This window comes from Cucumis sativus, chromosome 1, assembly GCF_000004075.3.
Source record: "Cucumis sativus cultivar 9930 chromosome 1, Cucumber_9930_V3, whole genome shotgun sequence".
NCBI classification, from domain to species: Eukaryota; Viridiplantae; Streptophyta; class Magnoliopsida; order Cucurbitales; family Cucurbitaceae; genus Cucumis; species Cucumis sativus.
Window position 1 is genome coordinate 32,487,762 of NC_026655.2, and position 25,032 is coordinate 32,512,793.

General features: G+C 35.9%; 1 protein-coding gene across 1 annotated transcript; it reads left to right on the forward strand.

The window, feature by feature from the left end:
* The first annotated feature begins 224 nt into the window (after window positions 1-224).
* Window positions 225-21,955, forward strand: LOC101208000 (zinc finger protein ZPR1). The gene is made up of 16 exons (XM_004145433.3): window positions 225-595; window positions 807-851; window positions 935-975; window positions 1,063-1,144; window positions 3,963-4,007; window positions 4,795-4,851; window positions 10,407-10,466; window positions 10,556-10,683; window positions 12,006-12,270; window positions 12,358-12,424; window positions 13,700-13,770; window positions 13,845-13,934; window positions 14,254-14,362; window positions 15,055-15,146; window positions 18,249-18,354; window positions 21,616-21,955. The coding sequence occupies exons 1-16, from the start codon at window positions 467-469 to the stop codon at window positions 21,702-21,704; spliced, it is 1,476 nt and encodes a 491-aa protein (XP_004145481.2). The 5' UTR covers window positions 225-466; the 3' UTR covers window positions 21,705-21,955.
* Window positions 21,956-25,032: the final 3,077 nt, after the last annotated feature.

A 25,032-nucleotide genomic window follows, 5' to 3' on the forward strand; every position in this document is an offset into this window, starting at 1 on the left:
ACACAAAGGGTTTTCTTTTTTACGTTGAAGATAAAAACGTAAAATTAAAGAAGGATAATTTAGACAATTCACCTTCAATTTGTCTTAAAAATCAATTTTTTCAAAATCAATCCCAAAAATCTTTTATTCCTCTATTTTTTTTTTGTGCTCTCTCATATTTTTCAAACCCAATGGTTTTGTATAAATATATAACTAATTAAAACAACAATATTCTTCCCACCTATCCCACGGTCACACCCTACAAAATTTTAACCTTCGGTTTATATTTATAAAACAAATAAAGTCCCGGCGAAGACGAGGGAGGGGGAGCCGCAAGAACATTCGAGCCTCTTCTTCAAATTGTTTTTGCACCACCATAACATAACAGCACCCGAAGAGCCGAAACCCGCCGGCCGTCGACTCATAGAAACCGAAGTAAACCCTCCTGCCACCAATACGAGTGAAGCAACCCATCCGGTTGATAGTGATGGCCGCAAAAGATGCAGAGGAAGTCTTGGACGTCCAGTCGGTCGTTGAAGCTGTAGTTGCAAATGAAGACGCTGCTGATGTTCCTAGCTACGAAGTAGAAAGCCTTTGCATGCGATGCGGTGAAAACGTACTCACTTCATTCTCTGCTCTTCATCTTCTACGATTGCGAATTTCTCTTTCTGTTTTCCGCCGCATTTTGATTTGTGACTGCCTGGTTTTTACTTAGGAGACGCAAGTTTGAGAATTTTCTACTTCATTACATTAAAAATGAAGATGTTTGTGGCTTTTAGTGTCGTTTTGATGTGTTCAGTTACTGTTTCTCTGCATTGCATTTACAGGGGATAACAAGATTTTTATTAACTTTAATTCCGCACTTCAGAAAGGTAATATTCTAATTTTTACGCCGTTTTCAATTAGTCATTAGTTTTCTTTGTGAAGCTTTAATGAGCGATGGATCTTGCTCCAGATTTTGTTGTCAGCCTTTGAATGTCCACATTGCGGTGAGAGGTAATTACAAATGAAATTCTCTCTGGAAATACGGTGGTTTCATTATCATCTGATAATTGATTTTGAGTTGCCTTGGATTTCTTTCAGGAACAATGAAGTTCAGTTTGCTGGTGAGATCCAGCCACGAGGCTGTTGCTACTGTTTGGAGGTTCATGCAGGCGACCAGAAGGTTATTTCGATGAAATTAAATCATGTTTGCGAGATTTATTTTCTTTTCACTTTATATGTTCACCTGACAAGGCTTAGAAGCAGCTACAACCTGATAGTTTAAGCATTAATGATATGTATATATGTATGTATATCAATGGTTTCTTCTTCTTGTTATTTTGGTTCACAAGATTTTTTTTAAAGCGATATTCTAATCCAAAAGTATTTGGCTCACAAGGTTAAGGATTTCGATCTTACCTATCTATAAAATTCTCACTAAAGTCCCAGTTGACTGTTTGAGAAGACTGCTCCCGTCAATGATTTCTGAGTCGCAATCGCAAGGGGCTTTTTTTGTGGGGTGATAGATTTTGGATCATACCCTTGTAGCTAATGAAGCGAAAGAGGATTTTAGAATAAAAAATAAGTGATTTTTATAATAGATTTTGAGAAAAGCTTGTGATTATGTGGATTGGAATTTTCTAGGTAAGGTTTTGGATAAGGACTTTGGGTATAAGTAGAAAATGTGGTATATGGATATTTTTTCAGCATTAACATAAGCCCTAGGGGTAAAGTTTTGGCCATGAGACGTCTTGCGCAAGGTGACTCTTTATCCCCTTTTTGTTCTTGTTTAGGGTGGATGCTCTAAGCTGGATTGCTTCTACATGTGTTGATGATAAAATCCTTGACCTTTGAGGTTGGAGAAGAGAGGATCACTTTTTCCAGCCTTCATTTGCGGTTGACATGCTGCTTTTCTTTCCCAGCGTTGTTTGAAGGGATGTCAAGGCTGAGGATTAATAGAATGCTGGATAATGGGCTCATTTGTGATGATAAAAAACTTAGAAGGTGGCCTGTTATGGTGGGTTGTAAAGTTGATTCTCTTATTATCTTGTTTTGACTCCCAAATCTTTAATTTTTTGGACTCTTGTGGTGGGTAAAGTTAGGAAAAGACTTGTTGCTTGGATAAAAGGCTTCTTTGTTGAAGCAGGGATGTTGATTCGTTCAACAATTTATTTTGGGAAGGGATTGAAGAAGGAAGAAGGAAAGGGACGTGCTTGGTCAGATATGAGATCATTGGGAAGCCAATCGATTACCTAGGGGTTAGAGATTGGGAATCGAAGGTATCGTCAAAGCTCCGTTAGCCAAGTGGCTTTGGTCTTTTTTTCTAGAGGATTTGGTTGGGGGATAAACCCCTACGTTCTACGTTTCTTTGTCTCTAATTGTTGTCTTCTTTTAAAAATTGGTTGGTGTCTTCCGATTGAAATCTTTTCTGTAATCACCTTTGTGTGCCCGAGGTCTCTCCATATTTCATTTATCAATGAAATATTTCTTATCTAGAAAAAGATAGATTGGTGTCTAATTTCCTTGTTTGGTTGGCTAGATCCTCTCTCTCTCTTTTTCCAAGGTTAGTTGTTCTTTATCCAACATTGAAGCGCCAAAATGTCGTGACTCTTTTGTTCTCACTTGAGTATTAGGATATGTTGGTGTGGAGTCCCAACCCTCCAGAGGGATTCTCGAGTAAAGCAAATCTTTTTTTTCTTTACATAATTTGTTAGGTTTAGGGTTTAGGGGTTTAGACCTTTCTCCCTTAGGTGAGTTGGGTTTTCTTTCCCTTGGAGAATGATCTTGAGAGAAGTGAAGTTTTTTCCTAGCAAGTTTTACTAGGCCGTGTTAACTCGTTGGATCAACTTGCACGGAAGATGCCTTTTGTTAGTTAGGTCGTTTTGTGTATTTTTTTTCGGAAGGTGAAGGAATACTTGGACCATATTTTCTGGAGATCCATTTTGGACATCTTCTTTAAGATGTTTGAGTTTTTACTCATTCGACATTTGGACACCAATGATACATTTGGTGAGTTCCTCCTCCATCCACCTCTTAGAGATATGGGTGGTTTTTTATGTGTAGTTGGGGTGTCTGCTATTTTATAGTATCTTTGGGTGAATGGAATAACAAAGTGTTTAGAGGGTTGGGAAAGGATCCTATTGATGCTTAGTAGGTTTCAATTTCGAAGGCACTAATCACTATCTTGCATGACTGAAGTTCCTTCATGTAGTTGGGCTTCCTTTTCTATTATATTTATTTATTTTAATTCTCAATGAGAATTGTTCTTTTATTTGGGGGGGGGGGGGGGGGGGGGTCTCAACTTGTAAATGTTCTGTTCCATTAATCACAAAATGGATGCTGATTATCTGATTGGTAAGAGTTGTTATATTCTTCCATTTATCACCCCCTTTTTGGTCCTTTTCTAGTGAAGTATCGTGTATCATGCGAGTAACAAATTAGTCTTCATGGATTTGCTTGGCACGCCGTAGAAATCAGTTGTCTATGATGGAGAAGGTTCTTTAGAAACCTCCCTTTTGGGAAAGGGAAAACTTTTTTTTAAATTTCATCTTGTTATTATCTTCTATGTGTTGTCGTCTTGGATTTGAGAGAAATAGTTGAATTTTTAGAGGGTTGACGGTTGAGAGATCTTGGGAAGAGTGGTAAGATGTCGTTACATTCCGCACCTCTTCAAAGGCGTTAGCCACTTGGGCTTTATGGAATTATCAAGGATATCTTTTTTAGCTATTTCGGATTGGCTGTATTTTATTTCCCTTAATTTTTTTGTGCCCTTCCATACTATTTCAGTTATCTCGACGAATTCTTGGTGTTTTTTACAAACAGTTGGCAGAAATATTCTGAGCGTCAATTATACCTTTTTCTCAATCTTAGGCCCTATGTTCTTAATCCTTGCTTGTTTAAGAGAGTCGTGGCCTTCTAATTTTGAATATTATGCTCCATGTTCAAACTTGCATGTTTTCGTGAGTTTACTTAGAGGTCTAATTCGGTCATTATTTATGCAGATGCTCAATCGACAAGTGGTTAAATCTGAATCTGCCATTATTAAGGTACTACATGCAGAGCTACACTTATCCATGTTACAATGAATTGGCAATCAAATTGATTTTCTTAAGCTGTCTAACTCTGCCTGTGCTGGCCACCGTTAAGTAGATATTGTATTCAACATTCTTTATACATGTTTCAAATTTTAAGAAAGAAAAGCTAATCTTTCAGTAATTTTGTAAAACAACTTAATCTTGTTATAAAATCTGAGAAGCTTTTCAGAAAGTTACTACTTTTTCTGATGTTTCCATTTTTCTTTTATGTATTAGCTTGTTACATCAATATTTTGTAATTAGTTTATATTTTAAAGAAGGTCCTTTTTTCTTTTTCTTTTGAAACGGAGACAAACCTCTTTATTAATAATAAATGAGACTAATGCTCACAATACAAAGTATTATACTAAGAGCAAAATAAGAAAAAGACAATATCGTCCAAACAATCTAAACAAAGATGAACTCGGGTAATACAAATGTGAAAACGACCTACAAACGATCACAAAGGAGAAACAACGAAAGAACCAAAGCAACGGAGTATTGAAACATTGGTAAAGAGTTTAATACAAAGAAAATATAAACACATTGACGAAAAACACCTGCTTCAGATTGAGATAGGTTAATGATTGCATTTGAAAAACTACTTTAGAAAACAATGAAAACAATAAAAAAATACAATTACAAAGATGTCAAGGTGTTTTAGACAGCGTAGTAGATTGCTCTGACTCATATAGATACACTCTCGAACTTTTTAGTAAGATTTTTCAGCTATATGACTGATTATATGTTCTATGAGCAGATTCCAGAATTGGATTTTGAAATTCCAGCAGAGGCTCAACGTGGAACTCTATCAACTGTAACTCCTCAAAGTCCTATTTCATATTGGTTGTTTGTTTTAATATTTGCTCAGTCCTCTGGCTTGTTAAGTCTTGTGTGTCTGTGTTTGTGGTACGCATCTCCTTTTGTAGCCTTGGGGTATTCTTTTGCCTGTTTTCGTTATTATAATTTTATGGTACTTCTTATGCTATATTTGTCTGAGGCTATGTAATTGTCTCGTTTAACATTTTTGCATGTTTGCTGTAATGCCCCACATTTTCAGGTGAGTTATATCTTTCTGTAATGCATCACATTTTCGAGAGAGTTGGGATTCCCTCCTCAAGCACAGCCCAAACATTCCACAAAAAAGACCTACATGCTCGTTCCCCACAATAAAAATATTATATTGGTGCTACCACGAGCATAACTTAACTAACATAAACTTGTACTATCAACTTTGAGGTCAAAAGTTCGATTCACTACCTCACATGTTTTTTTTGGTCCCCACATAACAAATGTGCACACCCTCATAGTTTAGGCTTCTTCTTCTTTTCCATTTTTGCCCCTCCTAAAGGTTTGAGTAATTTGGGGCCTTACTGATTCTTGGCTAGCTACAACATTAAAAGCTTTTTTGTTTCTCTACTAGCCTCAACTGTTTTGATGCACAAGTTTGGGTTAGTTCTCAAGCAACGTGACATTTATGTCTGCATTAGAATCTTAATAAATTTGAGTGGTTGAGTGATCTAGTCTATCCCACTTTCTTCAAGTGTTTTAGGTCCAACTTATGACTCTTGGATTTGTCCCCTGGATCCCACTAAAGTGTTTTCGGTCAAATCTCTTATGAGTGAAGTTCATACTATTGGCTGTAATTGAATCGCTGATGTTCACTGATATAGAAGGTATCCTACAGTCAATTGCTTAGAGAGGAGAATGCCTCGTCTCCCTCTTTCTTTATCTTGTTGTGTGATATGTTTTTTAGACACCTAGTGTGTTTGCAATTTTTTTCTCCATTGTACTCTTATATTATTGCAAAACAGTGGTAGCTTCTTTTGGTTGGTTTGTGGTTTTGCCAAATAACATCTTTAATATTCTAGCTTCAGTTATTGTGGGCCATCCTTCTGGGGTATGATAAAGATTTTTTGGTTGGCTATAAACCGACTTTCTTTCGGTGGCTTTGGTGGGAAAGAAATGCAAGGGTTTTGACCTTTTGGTATTGGGAGGCTAGTAGACTACAAGCTCCTGCCATTTCATTCATCAATGATATTCCCTTAATAAGACTAGGAATATGTTGTAACGGACAAACCTCTTTTTTTGTTTTTGTTTTCTTTTGGATTGTATTGAAGTCTTCTTCCAATTAATTGATTTATATTGCATTGTACCCTAAATTTTTTTCTCCAACTTCTCTTTAAAAAATGTGAGAGTTTTAAAGAGATGGGAAAGTTCAAGATATATAGGAAGGATTTTCTTGTGGAGTTAGCAGGGAAGGTTAGGAAAATTTATATGTAGGAAAGAAATAGTGGGAAATGTGGTGAAATGGAGCTGGACTTTGGGATCTCAACTTGGATTAGGAGTTGTCTAATAAGTGCTGCTGTTGCGAATAATCCCAAGGGTTTTTGGTGCAGAAGAAGGTGGAGTTCGCCATTACTTTCTTCCAAGTTTTGGAAAATGCAAGAGGTAGGATTCTTATTTTATCCCTAGAATCTTTTAAAGGAAGGAAAACGAGAATCTTCATACCGAATGGAGCAAAGGAAAGGGATGGAGATTTTTGGCAAAAGAGATTCCGATTTTGCTTCTGGGGTCTACAAGGATCAATCAGAAGTCAGGTTCAGTGACCCAACCAGCTAAGGCTCGGTTGAAAAAAGGGAAAGAAAGGTTTCAGCCGCTAGTAGTGTTACTTAAGGAAAATAAGGGACCAAAGGGCCCTTGATTCGAGAAGCATACAAAAGGATTGGGTTGTTGGGAAGAAGATAGTAGATGAAAGTGGAAAAGAGGTGGAATTTGCATTTGAATGGCAATCGACGATCATAATTAAGAAATTAAGAGCTACATCAGATTGGGGGGTCTTGAAGCAGTTGTTTGAACGGGTGAGAAGCATGGACACGAACACGGATACGATAGGACACATCGATATGCGAATTTCTAAAATAATAGGACACAGACACGTTGGGGATACGCTATTTTTTAAAATTTACTAAATATTCTTCACTATAAAAAGCATAAAGTATCGTTGTGTCATTGTCAATTTTCACAAAATATCGATGAGGTGGAGTGGTGATATCGGCCGACAAGGAGACTTGTGTGGGTCTTTGCCGTTGGAGTTGGACAAAATACAAAATGGAGATGAAAGAAGTGAGCGGGAGATGAAGGCATGGTGGCGTGGAGTGCACGACAAGGAGATTGGATGTTTAATGTGTATATAATAATATTTTTATATTTTGTTTGCAATAAAGTAACTGGGCTTGGGCTTCACCTAAAGTTTGGGCCCATGGGTGTGTCCGGAAATAAAAAAAAAGACAAAATTTGGCGTATCGGACACGTGTCTGTACAAATCCATGTTCCCTAAGTGTCCGACACCGATACCACCTCTAATATGAAGTGCCCATGCTTCTTAGTTGAACAGATTTAGTCCATTTGTTGTGGCTTTAGAATTTTTAGTGCAAATCTTTCTGTTGGAAATCGTGAGTTTGATTCAGAAGCGAAAGATCTTATTTAGTTAGGATCAGTGTTTAAAACTGCTGAGTTCTCCTTTCATCTGTGGGACTTCAGTGCGATTGAAGAGAAGAGAAAATAGGCGTTCGGGGGAGGGGGATGGATTACGGCCCTTGATATTCCCCATTCTTACGAGCAAGGGAGTTTGTTGATTCTTTGGCAGATTGGTGTAGAGGTCTTGATGTAGAAGAAGATCCTTCCTTCGAAGAGGATTGGATGAGGGAGGTGTGCTTTAGGGCCATTGGCAACAAGGATGGGTTTATTCCGGTGTGTTGTGTCGTGAACTATCACGAGTATTCTTTTCTGGTGAGACTTTGTGTTTGCCGGAGCAAAGAAGGCGAGGGACAAAAAATGTCAGAAGAAGGTATGGGTAGGACGGTTCTTTGGTCTTTCAGTCTATTTCTAGGTTAAAAGAGGAAGGAAGAGGGAGATCACATGTTGAATTTGAAATGCCCTAAAGTGTTGGGCCGAGCGGAGCTAAGGGCCATAGCTTGAAGGAAAAGGAGAACTGCCCTAGGAAGTCTTGTGCAAGTGGGCTGTGGTAGAGTTTCGAAGTGGGCTAGGTGGTATCAGTTCTTAAAGAAGTTGATGATTGTATGGGAGCTCAGTAAAGAGCCTTGTTGAGTAAAGGCATTATTAGGAAAAGTCAGCCGATCTCTAGAAGGAAGGCTCAGGAAGAGGTTCAAGTTAAAGAAATGGGCCTAAGTTGGAACCCACAATGAAAGCTAAAGAATATACAACGGAATTTTGTGAGAAGGAGTCGGGGGATGGGTTTTCGGATGTGGGTCTTGATGTAGGAGAGCCTGAAGCGACTCTGTGGGGTTTCTTATGGCCAACAAATTACTTCTTGTTCACAGGAAGCTTTGCCTAGTGCTAATAAAGGAACAAGGGGATGGGAGGTGTTAATTTCGACCGACATTAAGAAAGTGGAGGCCAGAGAAGGAAACACGTTGAATGGTAGGTAACAATAAAGGGGTCAGGAAGGGAGGTGGAGATAAAGAGAAAGGTAAGGAAGGTAGCACTAGGATGACTAAGGAGTTAAAAAAACTGGATAGCTCAGTTAGCTAGCTCTGGGTAAGAAAGCCCCTTCAGAGGTGGGGTTAGTTAGGTCTAAATGTTAAAAGTTGTTTCTTAGAATGTTAGGGCTCAAGATGGCTAGACCAAGAGAAGGCTGGTGAAGAGGTTCTTTTGTCGTGCACTTGCACAAGACTTATCAAAGGGGATTTGGAGGTAGTTTTTAAGGAGTTCTTTGAAAAAGGTATTTTGAGTAGTTCGATGGTGGAAACTTTTGTGTCTGATCCCCAAAAAGGATAATGTCAATATAGTTAGGGAGTTCTGGCCTGTCAGTCTTATCACTAGTGTTTGTAAGATTTTGGCTAAGATTCTTGCTAACCAGTTAAGGGAAGTGTTGCTCTTGACTATTTCTGAAGATCGGGGTGCTTTTTCTAAAGGGAAGGCAGATTTTGGATCAAGCTCTTATTGCGAATGAGGCTTACAGAGGAGTATAGAACGAAGAAAAAGGAGGGAGTTTTGCTTAAACTTGATTTTGAAAATGTGTATCATGTGGATGGGGGTTTTTGGATAGCAAAATGATGAAAAAGGGCTTTGGCTATAAATGGAGAATGTGGTATGTGGGGGTGTATTAGAAATGTGAAATACTCGATTCTCATTGATGGATCCCCAAAATGGGCGATTCAAGATTTTAGGGTCTTAAGACAAGGAGATCATTTGTCCCCTTTTTTGTTCTTACTTATGGTGGATGTCTTAAGCCGTCTTATTAGTAAAGGGGTTGAAGGGATTATTATTGACCCCTTTAAGGATTGGCAGAAATGAAGTTACCTTGTTGCATGGCATCTACAGTTTGCGGACAATACTATGTTGTTCTTTTCTGAGAAAGAATAGTCGACCACTCTTAATTATATGGTTGCTTTCTTGGAGGAGTTGTCTGGTTTGAAAAATTAATAGAAGCAAATGCACCATTTTGGGTATTAATACTGATGCTACTAAGCTTCAGAGATGGGTGGAGGTGTTTGATTGTGAGTTTGGTTCCTTCCCTTCACTGTATCTTGGTCTCCCTTTGAGGGATAATTCTTGGGCTGTCTTTTTGGGATTCCGTTTGTGAGAAAATTCAAAAGAGGTTGGCAGGATGGAAGAAAGGTTTTTTTCTCAAAAGTGGGGAGATTAACTTTGATAAGATCTGTTATGAATGGAATACTGGTGTATTACATGCCACTTTTCAGGATACCTAGTTCGGAGAAGTACATGAGAGATTTTCTTGGGAGGGGAGTGACGAAGGTCATGGGTCCCATTTGTTGAGTTGGGAACTGGTGGGGCGTCCTGTGAACCGGGGGGGTTAGAGAGTGACAATCTTAGAATCCGCAATATAGGATTGTTGGCTAAGTGGCTCTGGCACTTTTCTCTTGAATCTAATTCTTTATGGCATAGGATTATTGTGAGTAAGCATGGCGCCCATCTCTTTGAATGGACGTTGAAAGGGGTTAAAGGCGCACATTGAAATACCTAGAGGGATATTTCCTTTGAGCTTCCCACTTTCTGTCGGTATTTTTGTTCCTTTGCCCATCCCTTTGAATGTTTGAACTCACGATATTTTTCACTCAGCTATTACACTTTATTTACAACATATTTGTTTCAACATTTTAGTCATTTTGTCTTCCACTATAATTTTGCAATTTATTAGTTTAGGGCTCCTATACTTTGCATGCCTATATGGGATTGGGATTCTAGTGAACACTGAAGGGAAATATAGAGTTATTTTTTTTATAGCCATATCTTAGTTAACAATGTTTTTTACCTCACCTTTCTTCGGGACAGAAAATCTTCACTAAAAATCGTTTAACCAGTTTTTATGTGTGATCATTAATTTAGGTTGAAGGTATATTGGTACGAGCTGTAGATGGATTGGAAGCCCTTCAAGAGGAACGTAGGGTTTGTAATCGTGCTTTTATCCTTTGATTGTCAAATTTTCATGTGTATGGGTGTCTTTATATTTATGTTGCATCTTCTGGGTTCTGTAGAAGGTGGATCCTCAGACTGCTGAAGCAATAGACCATTTTCTTCTGAAACTGAAAGCTTGTGCTAAGGGAGATTCATCTTTCTCCTTCATCTTGGATGATCCAGCTGGAAACAGCTTCATTGAGAACCCGTAAGTGATGGACTTAAGCTATAATTTTCTGATTTTTAGGTCAAGCGTTTTGAGCTATGGCTTTCAATCTTCCACTGTTATTTTTAGTTTTTTGCATTACACATTGTACTTTTAATTTGTTTCACCTTATAAGTTGTAAGAAAACAATTGAATCAGATTTCACCAATTTAGTTACTGAAGTTAAATAATAGAAAATTAATATATTATAAGTTCATCATAGTTTTATATGCCTTGTGTAAGTCAATAATTCCTTATTGTAATCATTTAACAGCTAATCAAACAAAAGTTACCATCAAAGCTTCAAATGTACATTAGTCAACGATTTAACATCTGCATTGCATCTGACTACAAATTTGTTAACTTGCTACTTTGATTCAAAAGGCTCACTTTTCTATGTGACAAGTTCTGCTGGAAATTAGAGTAGGTATATTTTTTGAAAGAAAATACATTCTTACTTTATCTCTATAATATAGCTACAAAAGTTTTTTTCACATCATTTAGATATCTATGCCTAACTGATGTTTTTCAAAATCATCATAAGTTTCAACTTCTACTACACCCTATTCTTCCCAAAAAAAAAAAGAAAGCTGCATGTATACTCTACGCCTAACTTCCCAACTACATTATTTAAAAGTGGTCTAATGCTACTAGTGGGTACTAAAAATATCATTTCATTTTTTTTATATATACATAAAAATTTGTCCATAATTTTCAACACTTGGTAACAACAACAGCTTAACCAATCTTAATAATAAACCAGCTAAATGTACAATGTTTAGAGATTTTATTATTTATGCAATACTAAAGCTAGGAAATACACTGGGTAGATTGTAGAGTTAATTAGTACTAAGGAATCGAAGGGTTTCCTTGATATTCCTTCCATTGGCCCAATTGTTTTGAAGCTACATGATTTTTGTTTCTTTTACTGATGTAGTGATGTTTTTGTTCTAAGATTTGTGTGTTTTCTTCTCAAATTACTTTATTATTGGGTATTTTTTCTTTATTTTTTTCCAGCCTATTCTTTGTTCTAGTGCATGGTTCTCAGGATTGTACTTTTTCAATTTTCTGGATCTTAGCTTCATATCCTTGTATTTTGAGTGTAAAGTCTCTTTTCATTCTATCAATGAAAAGTTTTATTTCCTTTTAAAAAAATGGTCAATTCGTCAAACATAAATAATATAATTGAGTTTTTTTCAATTTGAAAATTAGACAAAAGGGCCAAGAATAGTTATTGCATATTCCTTCTTTTTAATATATTATAAACTTTATTTCAAAGAATTTCAGAATGTGTATCTTATGGATATGAGGTTGATTACTTTTAGATTTGCACCATCCAAAGATCCATCATTAAGTATCAAGTCTTATGAGCGTACTCCAGAACAACAAGCATTGTTAGGGTATTATGTTGAACCATCACAACCAGCAGAAGCTCAGGGTGGAGCATCAACAGGTGGAGTTGATGCTTCTAATCAAGTTAGAGGAGTGGCACATGGATCTGTAGGAGCAAAGGCTGGCCATCGGGCAATAGCTCAAAGTAACAGTGCAGAGATTGCTGAGGCCTTTTTTCGTTACACTGCACCAGAAGAAGTAATGGAATTGTTTAACTTTTTTGTTTTGATGCTCTTTAGTAGCTTTTGAAGTTCTACACCCATGATAATACTTGATATGTGATAGGTGATGACATTCCCATCAACGTGTGGAGCTTGTGCAGTTAGCTGTGAGACTCGAATGTTTGTAACCAGTATCCTTATCATTCTTGAATTTTGATCAGTTGATGGAACTAAATTAACTCATTAATGCTTCGAACTAAGGATGACAATCAAGTTTTTATGCATGAACTTTTTAGTTTCATGATATTATCTACTATATGCTAACTGTTAGTAACTCTTTTGAATTTTGGTGATTGTGAATATGATCTTGGAACGCTTTTTTTATTATTGTTATTATTATTATTTAGTTTGTTTACAAATTTAAATTGTGATTGTAAGACATCTGAAGTCCTCCTAGCCTCTTCATCCCACAAAATATGAGATGAAGCAATGATAACATTGTAATTTTGATAAGTGTACAACAGAATCCTAGAGTTTCCAACTTTGATTCCAACTTATTATCCTCTCATGCATCTGCTATAGAATCTCAATTGTACTGGGAAGGGCATGCTTGGGTACTATACTGTGGGATTTTGTTATTTTCTTTTCAAAGGAATATAAAATATTATTATTATTACTTTTTAGAAGGAAGAAACTGTGCAAATATTGTGAAAAAGGAAAGAATAGACAAGGAGATGCAATAAACTATCCCGCAGAAAGAGGCCACACTGGCTACAAGAATGGACTCCTATCCAACACAATTACACCTAGCTGAAAATTACAAAAGTTCAATTAACAGAAGCCCATAAGGACATATCAATTTCACATCCTCCTAAACCTACTCCATCGACTTCTCTAACACTCTAAAAGTTTTACTATTCGTCCCAAGCCATACTCCCACAAAATAACACAGAAGTAAGAACGTCACATGACTCGTCTGTTATCATGAAAGGGAGAACTCATCTAACCTGATAGATTGAGTAGTTTTTTGGTTTAGGCTAGATGTTATGATTCATTGAGGGGCCAGACAAAGACAATCCATTCTCAGGTATAACTGCATAATTTAGAGCCTGAAAGTGCACATGTATCTGATATATTTTTGAGTTTCACCAATGAGGACATCTAAAAAAGTTCTGCCACTGAACGTTAGTTTTTCTGCAATTACATTTTGATTGAAGAATTGAGGCATAGCGTCCATTAATTGTGTTTTCTTAGTTATTGCCTTATTCTTCACATATAGAGTTGAAAGAATAGGTTTTTTTAATTGTTATTGCCATCCTTCTTTCTCTATTGTTTCTTTAATGGTTGATCTACTATGAGCGAATAGCTTAACTAGGGGGAATCTTCTGGTTTCTTCCAACTTCTTTGTAGCTTTTATTTGTTTGAGAGGCTCCTACACAAATACATTTAGACTTAACAAACCACAGAAATTCCGTACTTTCAAGAAGTGATTGTCATGGCAACTACTTGTGATGCTTGTGGTTACCGTAGTTCTGAGGTATGTCTTGCCAGTATTGTGCCCTTTCACCTGCTTGTCTTAGTTGTGATGATTATTATGATCTTGTTATGCAGCTGAAGCCTGGTGGGCGAATCCCTGAAAAAGGAAAGATAATTAGTCTATGTGTGAAGAATGTTAGAGATCTCAGTCGAGATGTAATAAAGGTTTGTCAACTGTTTGCGAAATTGTTTCTGGTTGGAATGCCTTCGCATATTTCTGTATTATGCTTCTCAGTTTTGTAATTGTTATAGTTCATTTTTGGGGGCATTTCCTTGTTATGCTCTTTTTAGGAGTTTGATAGTTCGTAACTCTTCAGATATCAATATAAATTAAGTTCTTTGTTTTGTTTTTCAACATTTCATTGTATCAATAAAGTTGTGTTTCTTTAAAAGATAAAAAAATGAAAAAGAAAACAAAAGGCAACCAGTGCTTGTATCATGTAAGTTGGAACATATAGTTTAACGATGTTATGTTTTTTACCAGTCAGATACTGCAAGTGTAAAAGTCCCAGATCTTGAGTTGGAGCTGACTAGTGGTACTCTTGGGGGAATTGTTACAACTGTTGAAGGCTTAATCACAAAGATAAGTGAAAGTAAGTATATTTAATGTGCTGTATTGTATATTTTTGCGTGATTTCACATTTACAGCCTCCTAGTGTTTCAGGTATAGAATCTTAAATGATAACAAAGTGCCTCTGAATTTCTAATCAAACTCTAAGCCTTCATTTCCTTAACTTTCACTCTCTTTTTATTTTTGTTACTGCAACTTTTTGTATTTTGTACTTTTATTTTATCTTTATTGTGCAGTTTAAAAAAATGAAAACCTTTCGTCCTATCTTTCTTTCCCCCCACTTTTTGCTGAAGTTTGGGAGTGGTATTTTGTGTCTGTGTGCTCCACAATTCAAAAGCCATTGGAGTTAAATGAACTATGAAAATAATCAAGCATATTCAGAAAGGTCGAACCCGTGAAATGAAGAGGACAGAGTAATTAAGGAAGAAAAGAAAATAATCAAGCATAGACACACACACACGCACACAACCACAAAATAGTAGTTTCTACACCCATAAATATGTTTACAGCCTACTCTTGCCTTGTAAATGACTGGAAAACTGCTTAGAAACGTGCTTTTTATAGTTTCTGGAAGCCTCTTTCTACTTAATATTTTTTTATCCAGTAGAAAGTTTCAGGCAAGAGTAAATGCTTGAAATACGAACTAACTTTATATTTGTACTTGGAGCCTTTTAAATCAAATATGGACTCACAACTGAATCTTCATCAATGCAGGTCTTGAGAGAGTACATGGATTTACTTTTGGAGACAGTCTTGATGAAAATAAAAGAAACAAGTGGTTGGACTTCAAAACAAGACTAACCAAGGTACATGATCATGATTTTTGCCAATCTTGTGAATGAAGTTGGTGTATCTAGCACACAGTTTTTATTTTATTTGGAATGCCATCTCTTCTTCCCTCAGAGAGGTCACATTTGTTTGATTTGGTTAGAAGTAAGAGTCTTATCACTCTGCCAATTTTTCACAATATTTATATTGAATTGGATTAATTTTCAGATTGATTTAACACTGGAAGTCTTTGACAAAAAAGTTGTGGGTAATAATTTTTTAAGGTTTTACTTAAATAAAAGAAATTTTGAAAAGAAACATAATAGACAATGTTTTATAAAACTCTAAGGTACACTAAAGTGTGATATTCTTTGGGGTATAGGTGAAAAAAAAGTTTATCTATTTTAGGAGCATTATATGTAAAAATACTTATAAAGAAGAAAATAGTTGAAGAAGGAAAGCCTAGGAATCACAAGGTCTATGTCTGACATGTGTCGTACACCAACACACTTGGAAATGTGTCAGACACACAATTGTTTTGTTTTTCTAGTCATAAGCGAACACCAAGAGATGCTTGAGCACACTAATAGTACAAAGCAATACTTGGCTCCAGTGATCTATTCCCTTCAATTCTCTCTTTTCTTTCACCAGATGAACAGAAAATATTACAAAACAATACTTGAACTCTCTCTCCGAATTAGCTCACTCAAATCTAAAATCTTGCACACACAAATCTTCAAGATGAAAGGAGAAAGAGAAAGCCAAGAAGATGCAAACGGCTGCCTCAAAATTGGCTTGCCAATGCATTCCAATGTCCAGAGGAACTCGAAGCAGTCTTCCAATCCACAAAATCTGCCAAATCTTGCCAGCACTGCCTTTAATGCATTACTTAGTTGTCAAAGAGAAATTTGCTTTAGCAATGTCAGTCTCTGAAAAAACCTTCATCCCACCTTGTAAGGATGCCCCCGAAACTTCTTAAAGCTTCCCAACTATAGTCCAGCCAACATCTTTTGAGCTCTAGATGCTTTTTTTTATGAATTCTTTATCAAAGGTATCTCTTCTAGATTCTTGAATTATTACAATGTCCTGGATCAATTTCTTTAGAAAACTTTTAAGAATCAGCCTGTTGAGATACTAACAAGAAAACCTAAAAATATCCCAACCAAATGGCTAAATAGAGGCAGCACTCTGTAGAACTTTATTTATATATAAGCCAAATTACATTAAACAGCATGACAGTATGATAATAAAAGAAAGAACAGTAGTAAAGCATATCCAGCTCCCTTATACAAAGCTGGGACAGTCCCCAGGCCACAGCAGCCTTTCCTTCTCTCGAGATAACTAAAAATAACCTAGCTACCCCTTCCCCAAAATTACATATTTATCTCTCTCCCTATCATTCCTCCCTGCGGGCCCCACCTTCACGATCCTCTCCCATTATTCTCTCATCATTTGTTGCCAAGGAATTTCCCCTTTTACCCTTCCTCTTATATGTACAGATAGTTGGGGGCCTTACACAGCCACATTGATTTTTGTCCAAATCCTCGCGTAATTCAATAGCTAATCTTCACTTTTGAACCCTGAAGGATATCCACAAAATGACCTGTTTTCCTTTGGATTAGGCTATAAGGAGATTTCACAGGCTTCCAATATGGAATGCAATTTTTGAGGCATGTCTTTCTTCTCTAGTGAAGTAAAGGAGAAGCTTTCCTTAATGGAATGTAATTGAACCTCTTCAGTTTGGAGTAAAATACCTTAAGCCTTGTTCATATCCTCCGGCATTTCATCTGTATTTTTTATATACTCATCTTCTCTTTTCAGTTCTTCACTGCTAACACTTGCCAGTGCTCTTCATCGAAGTCTTTCGGAACTTTATGAGAAGTTGTCTGAAAAGTGCAATGTATTCCTCGCACAGAAGACTTGAAAGACTCTTGGGAATTACGTCTGGAATGGGAACTGGGTTTATTCAATAAAGGTAAAGAAGCTGGCCTGTTTTGTTCTAGTCCAGGGACTTGGATCTTGACACAACACGTATCAAGCTAGTTGGGGTTTGGTCATTCTTTGTTATAGCAGGAAAATAGTAAATATTATTATTATTGATCTTCAATTGATGTTTGTGGAGGTTCATGGTAACCTAGGGAGAATGTTCATTCCCGGAATCCTTATTCTTTGAAAGCAATCTTTAGTAAATCCTTGTCCCTTTGTTTAGTGAACCCCTTTTCCCCTGGGTGACACTCAACCTTTGCCTCATTATGGAGGGTGAAAATTTCATATATGGTTAATGTTTTTGTCTGGTAGATTCTCCATGGAAGAGAAATAAGACCTTGGGTAGGAGTTTGAGGCTACTCGATTTTATGGGCCTTTGTATTGCGTTCTTTGGAAAGGGCGGTGGAAGATCTTGATGATATGTTTTGAGCTTGTGACTTTTTATGCAGTTTGAAGGCGGTTTTTTTTTTGAAGAGTTTGGTTTAGTTTGGCTAGTTTTAGAGGTGGTTGTGAGATGACTGAGGTGCTCCTTCTCTATCCTCCTTTCCCTTCTCAAAGGTTTTTGTGGCAAGCTGGTATACATGTCAGGATGGGGACTTCGAGAAGAAGAGACATTAGGAAATCTAGAGGGTTTAAGACTACTCTGAGTAAGGTGTAGAGTATTAGATTCAATGTGTTCCTTTGGGCATCTGTGGCTTTTTTTTTTTGTTATTATTATTATTATTATTATTTTATTTTAATTTATTTTTGTTATTATGAAGGTGCTCCCCTTATCTTTCTCAGGAAAAGTGTGGGTTATCAAGGGTGTCTATGGCTAGGGTTGGGATGGGGTGTTTTTTTGGGTTGGTTGGGTTGACCATTAGCCCGATTCCAATGATCTAAACAAACCTAACCCTTAAGATATGGTTGGGTTATTATTTTATTATTTTACTTTTATTAGTACTTTTTTTTATTAATCTAAAATACTTGAATTTGTCTGAAGCTTTAATGCACATAATACAATGAAATCAGTTCTAGAGATATAATATGAGCCATTATCGGCAGTATTTATTTTAGCAAATTTAACTACTAAGGTACATTATTTCCCATGTTTTGGGTATATTCACTGTTACCTAATCTTCTGGGTCTTTTTCTGCTAATTTTTCTTATTGTAGCTCTTGAGTTTGGAGCAGCCTTGGACTCTAATCCTTGATGATGCCTTAGCAAATTCGTTTATTGCACCGGTGACTGATGATATGAAAGATGACCATCAGTTAACATGTAAGTGACTTTCCCTGCCTTTTTCTTTTTTCAAATTCCGATTCAGAAAACTAGAAACTACTAAATTACTAATATATTTTTTAAGCATCGAACCTAATAATGAATCTAAGGGAACTCCATTTGTAATTTGTAACTCCGCCCGTGCTGCAAAGTATTTCAACTGATAAATGTCAGACGGTCTATAGGTTGTGATAGATAATGGACCCTTCGCAGTCAGAATCAGTATAGGCCTCAATAGCTCTTTTGTCAGTCTTCCTGAACATCAACCCTTTACCAAGAGTTGTTTTTAAGTACCTCAAGATTCTGTTAACTGCCTCCATGTGTTTCTCATAGGGAGCCTGCATGAATGGCTAATTGTACTCATAGCATAAGAGCTATATAGTCTAGTATGTGATACGTAAATCAACTTTTCCACAAGGCGCTGATATTTTTCTTTCTCAATTAGAACTTTATCGTCTGAGTTTCTTAGTTTACAGTTGAATTGAATAGGAGTATCAACACGACATCCCAGCATATGTGTCTCATTCAACAAATCAAGGGTATACTTCCTCTAAGATATGGAGATACCTTCTTTTGGTCTAGCTACCTCCATCCTAAGGAAATAAGGGAAGTAGACAACATAAGGTAACAGGTACTTCCAAAAGGTGACGATTTCTTCGCTCGGCGACCTCGTTTTGTGAGGAGTGTAAGCACGTGAACTATGGTGAACAATCTCTTTGGAGGATAGGAACTCACTAAGGGTATGGTTTTGAAACTTCGTACCATTGTTACTCCGAAGAATTGCAATTTTTGCATTGAACTTCGCTTTTACGGTGTGATAGAAGTTTTGGAGAATAGAGGAAGCCTCTGATTTATCAATGAGAAGGACGACTTAAGTAAGACGGGTATGAACATTAATAAAGGTCACAAACCATTGTTTTCCAGAGAAGGTAGTGTCCTTTGTGAGACCCTAAACGTCACTGTGGATGAGGGTGAACAGCTGGGTTGGTTTATATGGTTGTAAGGGGAAGGAAACATGATGTTGTTTGACTTGAATACACACATCACAAGATAATAAGGAGACGTCAATTTTAAAGAAGAGATGGGTAAATAAATACTTCATATATTTAAAGTTTGGGTGACTCAATCAGAAACGCCACACCATACAATCTTGTTCAGAAATAGTAAAATATGAAGACTAAACTAGTCATAGAGCTACTACTAGTAGAAGTATCATCGTCGAGGAGATAGAGTCTGTTGCTATGCTGGGCAGTGCCAATCAACCTCCTTGTGCTTAATTCTTGAAAAGAAACAGAATGAGGTAAGAAATTAGCTTTGCAGTTCAACTCAGGAGTAATTTTGCGTATATTATAGCAAATTATAGGAAATCTTAGGCACATACAACACATTTTGGAGGGATATCTCTTCAAAGGGAAAATTTTGCCTCCCCAACAATTTGAGCTAAAGAACCATGATAGCTTATGATCTTTTCCTTAACATCACATGAAATATAAGAAACAAAATTCTCATAAGAACTCGTCAAGTGATTTGTAGCACTCGAGTCTAGGACCCAATGATTCTTTCCATTGACACTGATAAGACTAAGGGACTGAGGCATACCTCTAGAAGGATGGAAAGGGACAGTTCTGGTTTATGGTAGGGTCAGATGTTTGAGGTTCTAGCAGACTCACTCGTGCAAGCACGCCTGAAATTCTGTTTATCATTTGAGGAACGTTTCTTATCTTTGAGAGGACAACCATGAAGTTTTCAACACAGATGAAGATCGGTTTCTCGTTGTTCTCACAATCATGGGTCGAGGATCTAGCATTGAAGGCAGCAGAGTCAGTAGCAAGAGTAGTCAGAACACTCATGACATTCATACGGTCTTCATAATGCACTTCCATTAAGGAGGAAAGGGGTCTCTGGCCAAGTATACGACCACAAACAATGCCAAACTTGGGATTTAGACCGACAAGGAAGTCATAAATCTGATCAGCTTCTTCAAGTCTAGCATATTGTATGCCATCACTTGGAGTATCCCATACTATCTTTCTGCATAGGTCCTTCTCTTGCTAGAGTAGAGTTAATTAAAGTAGCAAGTTACATCCAGAGTTCTTTGCTCGCAATCATGGATTTGTTTCTTTAGTGTATGCAAACGAGAGGTGTTCTAATGCTTCGAATAGAGTTTCTAAGTAGTATGCCATAGATCCTTCACATTTGCTACATAAAGCAAAGGCTTGCCAATTTGTGGTTTCATACTATTGATTAACATGGACCAAATAAGAGAATCCTCCCCTTTCCAAAGACGTTCCTGGGCATCACCGGGTGGGGGCCAAGGAGTCTCTCCTGTTAGAAAATCAAATTGGTGACGTGCCTCAAGAAGCACTTTTACTGATTGAGACCAGGAAAAGTAGTTCTAGCCATTCAACTTCTCCCATGGAAAAACACCTGTAGATGGTGTCAGAGAACTAGTTAATATAATTTGAGGACTAAATAGGGAATGAAGTTACCGGGTTCTTAGAATATATCGACGAGTTGGTTGGTTTGGATTGTGTTGAAGATTCACCTACTTCGAACCTTGATCTATTATGGAGTTGATCAACCCCAATAACACGGATGTGCGGCTGCGGTAAAGAATTGGAGGGTGGCGACGCGTGAAACAATGGCAGTGGCGATTCGTGGATGTCTCGCTGACCAAAAGGGTAACTGGACTTGGGAAAACAGGTGGAGTAAGCCAGCTGAATGGCGGAGGAGTTGGATGACGGCGTGTGGGTGGACAACTGAGGTGCGTGCAGCTGGTTTCCTCCAGTTGGCTACGTGGCTGACTCTAAGGGACCCATGTAATTGATGGCATCTTTTGAAGCTGGTGGAGCAGCTTTTCCACGGCGGCAACGACATCCACATCCACATCCACGGCGGCGAAAATTGTCCATTTGAGTTTCATCTATAATTGTGTCTAGGATTCATCTTTACCTCTTGTTGAAACCATGTTAAAAGTGGTAAATAAAATAGACATCAAGTTACGTGGAAACTCGAGTATCGGGAGAAAAACTACGACTTGACGTTCTTATTCATTTCTTGTATTAGCAAAAGATATAAAAAGAAAAAAGAAAAGAAAACGAAATTAGAGTAAATCTTTCCTTGGGCCAAGCCCACCAATTGGAACCATTGTATATTGGTTAGAACATTTTAGAGTAGAGAGTAACTAGTACATAACAAAAGAGAATTAGATTTGATTTAGTTTTCTTCTTGTGGATACTTACTTTTTGGTTCTATTCTCAGTCGAGGAGTACGAGCGGTCGTGGGAACAAAACGAGGAACTCGGTTTGAACGACATGGACACCTCGGCTGCTGATGCCGCTTATGAGTGACTAATAAAAAATGCTTCTGCCTTAGAGAAGATAGAAAGCGTCAACACTTGACTTTGTAAACTTAATAGATCAAATATTTCTTCCATTGTATGTTATATTTATTCCTAATGGAAGTGTATCCACAAGTTAGGTGAGTTTACTCGATAAATGTTGTTTAGAGTTGAATAAACTCAAACAGATGAAAGATTCTCTTTTTGGCTTGATTTTGAACATCTATTGGTAAAATTAATTTTAATTTTCACATTAGCCTTTGTGTGTGCCTCTCTCTTGCCGTTGCTTTCTTTTCATTAGTAGTTGTTGATATAGGAAATGTTTACCAATCTGTAGTAATCATGATGGATCCATCATCGATTCATCATTTAATGACTCTAATTGAATTGTATTTTTTTTTTCTTTCTTTTTATCATGTTTACGTAAAACCAAATATAATGGAATGGTTAGGTTAGCATGGTTGGATAATGCCTTAACTTTAGAAGTGGTTTTTACAACTTACAGTAGTACAGATGATACCAAAACAATAGAATCATCCTTTGGTTTGCTCTTTTTTTTCTAAAGAAAGAAAAAAGGTGAAGTGGATAAGAGCCAAAAGTCGGAGAGGAATAAATTGAGGAAGCGTGTGGAAAAGTGGGATATGCCATTTTATTTTACTCTCTTTCGATGGTGTTTTTAAGTTCTCTCATTTCTATTTCGTTGCCTTTTATTTTATTTATAAAATATAATCTTATACTTCTTATCTTTATTATACGTTTCCTATAAATTTAAATTCTTAATTTTATACCTACCTAATTTATGTAATTATATATTATCTTTTTTTTCTTTCCTTAAAAAAAAAAACTGTCTTGATAAAACAATGTACTTTTAGCTAATAAATCATAGTTTCACTTTTGTAAGAGCAACCCATAGAATCATTAAGAAATAGTAGGACAATTAATTTGATCTCACCATATTCACATTTTATTCATAAAACATATTAGTTCTCAATTTATCCTACCAAGTGTTATAAGAGTTTGTTGTAATTAACTTTGGTTTGATAAACATTCGAGTAGGTTCAAAATATTAGCATATACAACAACATTTTTAAAAAATTGTAAATATAACAAAATTTGTTAAAATATATTAACGATAGACAGACCATTTTGCAAATACTGATTTATCATTGATAGATCATAAGAGTCTATAAAAGTTTATCGATTTTGTTATATTTGCAATTTTTTTGAAAAAAATGGTATACATTTTATTGTTGTTTCTAAAATCGTTACCTATTATAATTACTCTAAATGTAAACCCCAAAGATGAAGATTGTATTGATGCATCTCTCTTTAAAACTTGATGAAGATTGTACCGATTATTAATTTGTAAATACAACATTTGACCTAGAAGATTCAACCAAAACTAGTGTGTGAATAATTGTATATAAAAGAAATAAAAGTTGGTGTATGTTGTGAAAACGAAGGAGGGTCGGAATACAAAAATCGAGAAATATAATATTAAAATGATAAATAAATAAAATAAAATAAAGAAATAAGAAAATTATAAAAATCTTAAAAAATTAACTTTTCCACTTTCTCCAAAATTCTTGGATTTCTCTCCAATTATAGTCTCACTTACAATTCCACCAAATGCCATTATTTGTAGGCAATTTGGTTAGGTGGATTGCATGACCACTAAGAATGAGTATCTTATAAACACATGACATAAGTGTTCGGATGATTAATAAAAAGGCACGTGGCTCTAGCCACTAAGTGTAAACTTTAGTTTCATGATTATATAATAAAACCCTAACATTGTATATTGAATAAGTGCCAAGATCTTTGGACTGGATAATTTTACAAATTAAACTTAGATAAAGAATGACATACCTTGATCCATGAATGACCTTCTAAAGGTTTGTGTTTCTCTCACTTGTGACCTTCTTTAACATAATTAATTTTCTTGATGGAAAGAGTGAATTAGTTGAATGAGACAGTGAGATGACCAATCGCTAACGTTCTATTTATGGACACCACTCATCATGACCTTTAATTAAGGTATTATCTTTTTACCTACGGGGTCTAATAAAATAATGAGCCCAAAAAGATAAAATGACATATAATGCACATGGGCCACATTAATAATAATATGGGGTGAGTGTGAATATAACAAATTACTACAAATTAATTAAGAATATAGCAAATCTTTAAAAGAATGGCAAGTATGGCAAATTTTAATTAAATTTCAAGGTAAAAGACGAAAATACCCCAAATACACTTTACGTATTGTCTTCCATCTTCCACTCTCTTCTTTTTCTTCATATTCCGATTTTCTTTTTCTCTACAATTTTCACTCATTCTCCACGACTCACTTAAGAGTGTCAAATCAAGATCAAAAACTCCAAGATGGAATCAGATTTGTTCGCACCAAGAAGAGAAATTGAGTCCATTAAACTTGATAATAGACATATCATGCAAAATGAAGAGAAACAAAAGCATATGATTTAATTACAAAATAAATATGCTTATACATTATTGCATTGAGAAATAAACATAAATATACAACACAGTGTTAGATTTAACTTCACATCATTGTTAATTTAAATACTTAAATTAGATTCATTAGTTATATTTGTATATACTAACCATATCTAACCAAACACCTCAATTAACCACAGGAAGATTCAAAATTATAAAACTACTAACTACCTTTGGAAAAATTAAATATTTTATAATAACGAAAATCAATACACTCATGACCATTATTATTATAGTCTTAGATAATCTTTATTTTCAAGTACTTTTTTATTAATGTTACATGTAAAATGTAGAAGTTTTAATTTAAAGTTGAAAGTTAGTATTTAATTGGGTGTATATATATTTAAATTTAGAGTAGTAGTAAAAAAGTGGTGGAGACACCAAAGTATCTTATTAGAAAAACTTTAAAATATAATTGATAGTATGTGCATAAATAAATCTCTTTCTCATTTACATGCCTCCCTAACATTCTTCTCTATAAAATTTGTTCCTACTTTTTCATTTTGATTTTTTCTTCTTCATGTTATACACTCTGAATAACATCTTTGGTATAGAAATTAAGGAAGAACATACTAATACTTAACTCTTTAAAGAATGGAACAAGAGTGAAGCAATTTTGAAAGTCATGACTTTGATACTCAATAACTAAACACATTGTGTGTATTATAATTCTTATGTAATAAAGAATTAGGTGAATATGAAGCAAAACATGAAATAAAGGAAAAAGGTCGACGAAAATGAAAAAGTTGATAGCTGTTTTAAGGATAATATTAGGTGTAAGGGATTGAAGTTTTCACTTAATACTAACTTTTTGTGTTGGA